Source organism: Juglans microcarpa x Juglans regia, chromosome 6S (assembly GCF_004785595.1).
Source record: "Juglans microcarpa x Juglans regia isolate MS1-56 chromosome 6S, Jm3101_v1.0, whole genome shotgun sequence".
NCBI lineage: Eukaryota > Viridiplantae > Streptophyta > Magnoliopsida > Fagales > Juglandaceae > Juglans > Juglans microcarpa x Juglans regia.
This window is the reverse complement of record NC_054605.1, coordinates 22048902-22059455: the sequence shown is the minus strand read 5'-3', so window position 1 is coordinate 22059455 and position 10554 is coordinate 22048902. Positions and strand designations below refer to the sequence as shown.

General features: G+C 34.0%; 1 protein-coding gene across 1 annotated transcript; it reads left to right on the top strand.

Annotated features, from left to right (window-relative positions):
* The first annotated feature begins 4753 nt into the window (after positions 1-4753).
* Positions 4754-9184, top strand: LOC121237286 (protein CWC15 homolog). The gene is made up of 8 exons (XM_041133967.1): positions 4754-5121; positions 6087-6242; positions 7138-7244; positions 7405-7446; positions 7530-7617; positions 8219-8303; positions 8644-8744; positions 8846-9184. The coding sequence occupies exons 2-8, from the start codon at positions 6112-6114 to the stop codon at positions 8967-8969; spliced, it is 678 nt and encodes a 225-aa protein (XP_040989901.1). The 5' UTR covers positions 4754-5121; positions 6087-6111; the 3' UTR covers positions 8970-9184.
* The last annotated feature ends 1370 nt before the right edge of the window (positions 9185-10554 follow it).

Genomic DNA, 10554 nt, shown 5'->3' with positions numbered 1-10554 from the left:
AAAACCAATTCTCATATTAGATTATCCAAATACTATATATAATAATATTAATTTTTTATTCTTTTTTGTAATTTTTTTTATAATATTTTGTATTTCTAATTTCAACAAAATTAAACAAATACTTTTAGCAAGCACCAATTTCAGCCCATAATAATAATAAAAAATAACACAATAGCCAACTGGAACAGCTTCTAGCCCATAATCAAAAGTTCCACACAAAATACTAAATCACATAAACAAGATAACTAATTCCACAATAACATTACACAATTAAAACACAACGACAACAGCAGGTGCTATACAATTCACCACAAACATGCAGCAACACATATACAATTCTATTACTTGCTATACAATTCCACAGCAGCACAATCACCATTTTGTTCATAACATTTCACCTCATCACATAATCAACACAATCACCAAAAATCCTAAACCACATTTGGTCACATAGTTGTTGGCCAACCACATGTATTTCCATCACACGTGGTTGGACAGCCACTTATTAGATCAGACAAATTGTACTTTACACATCTACTAATATAATTTCAACGTGGACATAGGCTGGACGAAAAGTTACACATCGCCACAAGGTGTTGATGGATCCTTAGATGTAGATGTAGTAGCAGACTTATTCTTTGCACCCTTGTAAATTTCATTCTAAAGACTTTGAAAACAATCTTGTTGCACTGAATTTATGCCAACAAGATCTAATTTCATAATCTTAGCTTCGAACTTCTTGTCAAGTGCAGGTTGTTTACTTCTATCCCATTCTGCCTTGGTGACTGCTTCTCTTCTCTCCACCATTTACATCTTTCTATCATCAGCCATGCGAGCTAGAGTGTAGTTAAATTCAGCATTTGTTCCTTCTTTGGGCTTCCTCTTTCTCTCCCTTAGTTTCTCAGCATTCTTGCTTGGAGGTCTCTCATGGATGACCTTGACGTTGTCATATAAAATGTCGTCTCAGTTTAAAATTGAGTTAGCATTGGCCAGATGTTTCTCAGGTGGTTTCCTTCTCGTTGACAACATTGACATATATTTTTGCCATTTTGGTTGGTGTCTCAATAGACACCAACAATGCTCCATGGTGTAGGTTGCCTTCTCAACTTCTTTATATATAATTTTTGTCTTCTCAATCTTAAATGAACCAAGTGATAAAGTTAGTATGTAAATGAGTCCAAACATATAAAAAATTAAAGGAGAAACAAAATTAATACATTATCTTGCTCTATGCACCACTCGGATGTAAAGACTCTATTTGTATTACAGCAACACAAAACTTATTTGTGCATTTTTAGATGGATTGCGATCGATTGGTCAAATGACACAATAGAATGTTCAGGAGCGTTTGGTTCTTCATACTCATTATAATATTCATAAATTATTTCTCACATTTGTGTGAAGTTTTGGTTAGTCTCTCGTATAACACCAATACTAATGTTTAACCAAGCTGAAACAATGATATTGTCCTCCTCTATGGTAAAAAATACATCTCATTGATCGCTCAATACTGTGGTTGATGGAGTTATATTGTGGACATATAAATCTCTTTTATGAAAACTTAAACTTTCAACAATATTGTTGAAAGTAATAGATGTTATCATCAAGATACCAGATCCATCATTATAGAGGTTACTCTCAGAGATATTATTAGTCGAAGAAGATCCAATTTCTCTTACACAGAGAATTTTATTGCTCTTTGAATCATAAGGTAAAATACACCGAGATTGATCTGTTGTTGTTATTTTATTAGCTCGACATTATTTTTAACTCAGGATATCTCTCTCTCATTTCTCGGTGAATTTCTTCCTCTCTCCTCTAATTGAGAATTAAGCATACCAAGTTTTTTTTCTTGACTGTTTTCTAGTTTCTTCAAAATTGATTTATGGAAGAAGTTAGATAAAAGAGTAAAACAAACGGTCTTCATGATATTTAAGTGTATTTACTGATTTAATTATTTCATCTTACCACTTGCCATAAAAGTTATCAAAGATTATAAATTCCGCATCAATTTGGGAGAATGATATATAAAGCAAACCAGCTAAACGTAATGATAATAGCGCCATACGGAAGAAGTGAAATCTAAGAGATAATTCAGAACGTAACAAACATATAAGTATACAAGAATACATATGAGAATATAATATATAAATACTGTTACAACCATTTATATCCAAAGGATAAAAAGTAATATTAAAATTGGAAAAAAAATCATATAGAAGACATTGAACTAACTAATATAAGATCAAATAATATAAAAAAACCGATGAGATTTTTATGAATTTATGTTTATTTTTTTTTATTCAGATAATATATAAAGATTTGTACGAAACGATCGATAGATTCATGCGTGTTTTTTGATAATAAAATTTTCTTAATATTAGACTATGCGACGTTTCATATTGTATTTTACTTGTATATTCTGTTTAATAAATTAATATATTATGATTTTACGCCTAACGAAAAATAAATAAAAAAATAGATAAATAGTAAAGAAATTTCGTTGTTGAAATTAACTTAATGGTAGAAGAAATATATAGTGGAAAAAAGCATCTTTATTAATTTGGAAGAAATGGTTTTCGTTAGTTTTTGTAAATGTAGAAACTTTTATTAATTTGTTCTTAACATTCTTAAGAGACAACAGTTAGAAACAGTTTTATTCATATTATGTTAATAAATATTTACGAGAAATATGGAAATATGTATTTTATATTTTGTTTAAAATCTGATCAAAACATTAATTACAATTAGAATACATATACGTCCATAATAACATTAAAATTATTACTAAGAAAAGTTCTTATTGTATGGCTAACCACAAAGAAAAAGAATTTATATAAATCAAAAAAAGATTATTTAAATATTGCTATTTTCGTCAAAGATATTTAATTGTATGCATATTTTTAATTATTAAAGAACTATAATTTTTTACCGCATTAAATTTATAACTATAGTAATAAAATTATTATTGTTAATTTTAATATTTATAATTCGATGCATATGTTATATATTTGTTACTTCCAAAATAAATACATAACGTGATAATTTTAAACTTACAAACTACAGTACTAAGTTTCAAATAATTTAATCATATAATTATAATATAGACTTTCATCATTTACAATTAAGAAAAAAATTTAAACAAACTATACTACATTACATATTTTAAATGTACCTAAAATAGTGTTATTAATTTCAGATTACCTATCATCCTTTACAACTAAAGAAAAATTTTAAGCAAACTATACTATATTAAAAATTATAAATCTACCTCAAATAGTGTTATTAATTTCAGGTTAGTTATTAAACTATTAAAGTTATCTGGACATGAAAAAAATATTTACGTTTCGAAATTATATATCTAAACAAATCATTGAATAAAAATTATTATTAAAAGAAAAAAAATAATATATAACTAACTACAGATTTAAAATTTAGATCAATATTTACAGAACTCAAAATTAAACAAAACAAAATGTTGGACAACATTAAAATTTAATTTTTGAAATTTTTTTATTAGAATTTTATGAACAGTTGATATCAATTGAGAAGGAAAAATAAAAGACTATACCTAATTGTTAAGCCCAAACTCATTTCTAGGGCAAATGTCTCCTACAAGTGCTTTTTATCGGAGTCAAATGGGAACGTGTCATGTAAGGAGTTGATGAAAAACCTAAGTCTTTGCATTACAGGAGATCCCCCCCCTCTCTCTCTCTCCCTTTCAACTTCTGGGCTTCACCCCTTAACTGAGTCACCATTCATACTTGTTTCAATCGAACAATGAATTTATGCAAATGCTTCGTAGTGTTGTTATGGCTCTTCCATTCTTCATTTCTTTGCAAATGAAAAAAGGCAAAACCAAATGATTTTTTCTTCATAGCCGCCATCGATGATCCTAGAGGAAGTCATAAAGCTCTTTGATTTTTACTGATTCGACCTCAAAATTTTTAAGAAACAACTTTCAAATGTACAGAAATTTGTCAGACTTCAAAATAAACACAGATCATCAAATTCAAGAAAACCCGCAAAAACCAAAGATTTCTTGCATCCACAAGTGGGAGACGAAAAACAAACGAAATGAAAGGGGAGAAATATTTGGTTTGCCTCTGTTCATTTGCAGAAAAATTTGGTTTTGCCTCTATTCATTGCTAATGCGTGGGGATTCTTAAGTTCAATCTTAACTCTGTTTGGTTCCTGAGAAAACTTGGGAAATGAAAATAAAATTGTGATTTTTCTCCTAAAGATTATAGGAATATTAATGGCATTCGGGAGGATTGAAATAACAAATATAAGTGTATAAGAATATTTTGGTGAGAAATTGAAATAAAATCTACAAAGTTAACGATGAATCAATTGTGTGAGTAAGAGACCAATGTCGAATCAATGGTTAACAGTAAAAACTGTTTCAGATAGGTAGAGAGAAAGAGGAAGGTAATTTTGGATTAAGAATTTTGTGAAGGAGAGAGAAGGAGAGGGACGAAAGGAGAGAGGGGGGTCGGGGGGGTTCTGCCCTACAACGCGAAGAATTGGATTTTTCATCGACCCTTATGTGACACGTTCCCATTTGATCCGATAAAAAGCACTTATAGGAGACACCGACTATAAACTATTCTCTTCTGGCATTATCTATTTCTCAAAGTCCAAGAAATTAAAATTGAAGCTCAACCCTCTCTCCCCAATTTTACTCAACCCTCTCTACACCCCCCCCCCCCCCCCCCCCCCCCCCCCCCCCCCCCCCCAATTTCCACACGACATCGTTAACCACCAAACCCTAAAAACTTTGTCTCTCTGTATTTTCTCACCATCTCTCTCTCTCTCTCCCCCCCCTCCTCTCCGTTAGTGAACAACGCTGCCTCTTCTCTCCTCGCGTCGCCGGCTCGCCGAGGTTCCACTAACAAAAGCCGCCACGCTCTTCCTCCATCGGTGTATCTCGGTCTCAGAAACCCTCTGTTCGGCCTCCATCTCATTTTTTCTCTCGCTGTCACTCAGTCCCAATCTCTCCTCCCTTTTCTCTGTTCCATCAGCTTTCCACCAAGAGCAACCGTAAGCTTCCAGAAAATCACACAAAACAGCGTGTGATTTCAACAGAGACGACGAAAACGACAGCCATTGGGTCTGAGTGTAAGGGTCTTTTGAGATCTCCCTACTCTCTGTTGCTGTAATCATCTGAGGAATTGCTTATTTTCTTGTTCTCGTGTACATCGGTATGATTTTTTTTCTCAACTTGTAGAAATTCCAACATCTCACAGATTCTGTTTGGGTTTGGTTTGTGTTTGGGTTTTTTTTACTCATACCCACCCTCCGTTGGTTGCCGTCAGATCGTGTATATGGGTATGATTTTTTTTGTGAATCTTTAGAAACTTGAACAGATTGTGTTTAGCTTTCGTTTTGTACAAATCCGAGTGTTCATTTCTATAGTGGCTGAGGAAATTTTTTTCTCTTCGTTAGATCTACACGTATTAGATTTTTTTTGGATTCGGTTTCCTTTCGTGTATATGGGTATGATTTATTTAGTGAATTTGTAGAAATCTCAAGGGATTGTGTTTGGATCTGCCTTGCTTTCGTCTATATGGGTATCATTTTTTTGCTGAACTTGCACAAATTCGAACAGAATCTGTGTCGGTTTGATTTTGGTCTCATGCATATGCGTATGATGAAGTTAATTATTCTGCAAGAATTAAGACATCCTGCAATCAGAGAGAGGAAAAAAAAGCGTACCCAGGAGATGCCGAGATTGAGAAGAAGGAGAATCAATTAGAAGCCCATCGAAAGGTTTGTGTGGAAAAGTGAGGAGTAGAAAATGAAGAGACGAAGAAGATGAAGGAAACGGTTTCTGGAAGGTTAAAATCAAATAAGTACAAAACAGATAGAACCATATAAATGTAGAAAGACCAAAAAGTCAGTCGGTAGAAAAATAACCAAAATGGAATTTCGTCATAAAACCAGGGGCAAAGCAGGAAAAAAATAATGGACGAAAATTCACTGTTCACTCTGGATTCGTACTTATTTAATAGAGGTAGATATGAAAATTTTGAATGGATTTCTTTGTAACTTTGAGCATAATACCTGGTCTTGTGATTTGATAGATATACGTGAGAGAATTGCGAGGAGATGACGACTGCAGCCCGACCCACTTGGGCGCCTGCAAAAGGCGGTAATGAGCAAGGCGGTACTCGAATATTTGGTCCATCCCAGAAGTACTCATCAAGGGACCTTGCAGCCCATACAACATTAAAACCCAGGTGGACTTTTCTCGAATTGTGTGCTTTTGTGCTAGATACCTCTATCTTGGGGAGTTTATGTCTGTAACGTGAGTATACATTCTATTTAGTGTGCTTGAGCATGTCTTCAATTTGGATGGTCCTATTTTTAATGGTTCCCGTGATTCTAGCTTCCCTTTCCCTCTCCCTCTCTCGGGGGTAGTTTTGTGTTTGTTGGCACTAGGATTTTACTTCGTATTCAGGAAATCTGGCTCCTTTAATCATTGAATGGAGACTCAATGTGGATTTTAAACTCCTAACGCGAATTCAAAGTTGTGATAGAAAGAATTATTAGCTGTAAAAGGATCTTAAAGGGAAGAATATGGTTAGCCCAGGAAATTCAGGAACTGTTGTATAACTTCAAAAAAGGGACAGGAACGGGGTCTGAAGTGCCTTTTCTTTTACCTTTTAATTTTTGTTTCTCTTATTTTCTTTGGGATTGTGGATGGTTCAAGATTTTAAGTTCTTACATTTGTATTTGAGGGTGATATGTTTATAATTATTACCTGCTCATCCATCTGCATTTCAAACGTCGTGTCTGTATATTCAGTACATATGAAGTTATATTCTGGAATGTGAAATGACTTATCAAAAAAATGATTTGTACAAGGCCCAAATAGACAAGGCCCCTGCAACCCCTTTGTAAAAAAGTGGACCCCACCTCAAAAAGTGTAAAAAAACCTATTAGTATTTAGTGGGACCTACTTTTTTACAAAGGGCTTGTGTGGGGCTTGTACCTAGCATTACTCGGAATGGAATACCATTCTTTGTCTATGTTCTTGGTCCAATCCCGCAGTTTCTTTTCATTCATGTGTGCAAGTGCATATTTTTTCATGCCTGTGTGGGAACTTTCTCTGACTGTTGTATGCACCTCCAGAAAGGAAGGGCAAGACACCCAGGATGAATTGCAGAAGAGAAACCTCCGTGACGAGCTTGAAGACCGTGAGCGTAGGCATTTCTCATCAAAGGATAAGTCCTACATTGGTAAGAAAGGAAAAGGGGAGAAAAGAATATCTTCCAACTTTTTGTTATCCTGCAACTTCTTATTGTGAATTTATTGAATTTACCTCACTCACGAATTGCATCAGGAATGTACTTGCTAGCATTTTGCCTTTCAGTTTAATTGAATTGTATGTTGTTGTAGATGAGAGGGATCGCAGGAGAGGAAGCCATCTCCTATTGGAAGGTGAATTTACTGGCTCACCTGATGTGTGCATCAATTTACTGTGTCTAATATAATTACATGGTCTTTTAACAATGAAATTACAGGGAATAAGAGGGACACTGAAGATCGTATTGCTCCACGTAGCGTAGATGCAGATGATTCTGATGTGGAAGTAAAAAGTGACAATGAGAGGTTATTACACTTGACAGATATTCACATGTGCAACAGAGACAATAGTCTACTTTTGATCGCTATGTTGCTTTCTTCCATTAAGTTTGGATGTTCTAAGAAGGCATGCTTCCTATGTGATATCTAAATGATGGGCCTTTTGAATTGAATAAAATATTCCAACTTATGAAGTGCTTCAGCAGGGGAAAGTAACTTTATTGTTGCTGGTTCTCAGCTTCTGCTGGGGTTCTAGTTTTGGTTTCTAGGAACTCCAGTGGCAATACCTCTAACCTCCCAATGGTTGCCTCTGTGCTGTCTGTTTGTATATTTATTTTTTACCTTGTTCTTGAGCATTTGCAAGTACAATTTCTTCCTGGTCAGTGCTTTTTGGGGATGGGGGAGCTTGGTTGCTATTTTCTTCGGATCAGTACTAATATGTATAGTTTACAGGCAACTTTTGGAGTTTTCTTTTTTTTCTAAGAATTGTGGGCACATTTCTTTTTTCAAACAATATTATTTTCTTTTCTCTTTGGCAAAAGAGAAGAAAATGAAAAAAAGTTTTAGCATCTGGAATGGCACACCCTGGATTCCACTATTTCTTAATACATATTATCTGCTGTGCTAGTGATGAAAGTGACGATGATGAAGCGGCTTTGATACTTGAGCTTGAGCAAATAAGGAAGGAAAGAGCAGAGGAGAAACTACGGAAGGTGTGTAACATGTGCTACTTTATTTAGGGGGTTCTGTAGTCTACTTACATAAGCTAGGATAGGTTTGAACACTACTTATTGGAGGCCATGACTTGGCTGTATAAAATTTGGTTGTGAGGATGTTATTTGATTGCTGGCCAAAACAAAGGGAATGATATTTACTGTTTTCTGGGTCATTTTTTCAAACTCTTAAACGTATCACCGTGAGCGTGTGAATTTTTTTTTGTTTGAAGTTGTATGTCTATGCCCCAAAACGGAATTATTCTGTCTGCAAACTCATCACCATTATGTATCAGTGACTTTTGCTACAGTAGCATAACAATGCTTTGTGCATCTGTAGGAGCGACAAGAGCGGGAGGAAGAGCTTAAAGTCAAGGAAGCAGAGCTTCTCCGAGGAAACCCACTGCTCAATAACCCAACATCTTTTAACGTGAAAAGAAGGTCAGTAGCTGAGAGGATCCTACTCTCCACTGCTCTATAATTTTTAGTTGTCACTCGAATCCTGTGGTAATACAATGTTTTGCGTTCATTCATTGGCTTAGATGGGATGACGATGTGGTGTTTAAGAATCAGGCTCGTGGTGAAACCAAAGCTCCTAAGCGCTTCATTAATGACACCATCAGGAATGACTTCCACAGGAAATTCCTGCATAAGTACATGAAATAGCTTGTTATTTAAATCTTGAGCCCAGAAGCCGAAGTAATCTTCGAAAGAAACCTCTGATGTGCAATGATTATATGTGTACTAGAATGTAGTAAATAGCTATGCTGGACATGGATTTGGTTTTCATCAGGATTCAGAACTGAATTATGGAATTTAATCTCTATCCTGACTAGAGTTTGATCTTTTTGATTTGTTTGATATATAAACGACCTTTGTAAGTGATTTGCCTTTGAATTAAGTTCTCTCCGACATCCATTTTAAACATACATTAAGAAACGTACTACACCTATCTGCTACGGGTATGTTTGGTTATCAAATTTATTTCAACTCATTATTATAATTTTTTTAAATTTTAACATAAATATAATAAATAATTTAATTTTTTAAATTTTTAAATTTTAAAATAATAATAATATTAAAAAATAATATTTTAATAATATTTTATGATCTCAATTCAATTAGGTTAATGATATTATTTTGAGACAAGAAATGAAACGTACCCATCTGTTCAGAGATTGCATCAGTTTAATTTTTTCTAGCCAGGCAAAAGGTAGGCACACAACCGGTAGAGCATTTGTTAATTCTTCCCACCATTCAGGAGAAGTGTTAACTCCCGAAGCCAAAGTACAGGAACGACAAGTAGTTCAACCATCGCATGCACATTTTCAATCGTTGATGTTTCCCGAAACAGAGCTTTTACAAATTAATGATTTGGAATTAGAGTTTATTTATGAGCGCACAGGATGGATCTTTTGCAGCTTAACCAAATGCAGGCAAAAGAAAAGTGAACCGTCAAACTTGAGAGGGTTCCTATCATTGATTGGCGTAGCACCTAACCTTCCCTTGGCTCTGGCTCATGTGGGGGACACAAGTACAACAACACCAACAACTTTGCCAGTTACCTGTTAAAACTTCAATTCAATTCTTGGGATGGCAGCAACTCACTTTCATATGTCTGTCGACTTTACTTTCTTGTGATAGCAGCAAGTTAGCAGCAACCACCCTTTTTTTCTTTTTCAAAAAAATAATACAACGTAGTATTATTGTGTGTGTATATTTCATTATCATCGTCATCATCCTAAGATATGAATCGACCTTTGTATTTTAAAGTAAACGTTAATCTAATTCTTCATCACAAAATTATTTTACGAGTCGTGCTGTATAGAAACTCTACTCTTACACACCATTTAAAAAATATAATTTTATGGGACTTATATCTAGAAATTTTCTTATCTCACTCAAATTCAATTACTCCATTCTCAAAACAAGTTTTTTTTTTTTTTTTTTAATCCTCACAAGAAGACCCATAAGTGCTTTGTAAGGATCAGAATGTTTGAACATGTTCAAGATAGTGTATCGAGAAAAATAACAAAAAATAAAATTATGGGCCTCCAGATGTGAAGAATATTCCGATAGTAAATTCTACACTATTTAATTAAAAAACTATTCAAACCTTGTTTAGGACTTTCATAAAAGTTAATAATAATAATAGTGCAAAATAAATAAATAAAATAAAATAGGGACGCGGCATGAAATATACATGGACAATTTTTCAAATCTTGCTTGTCATGTACATAAAAAACAGTAC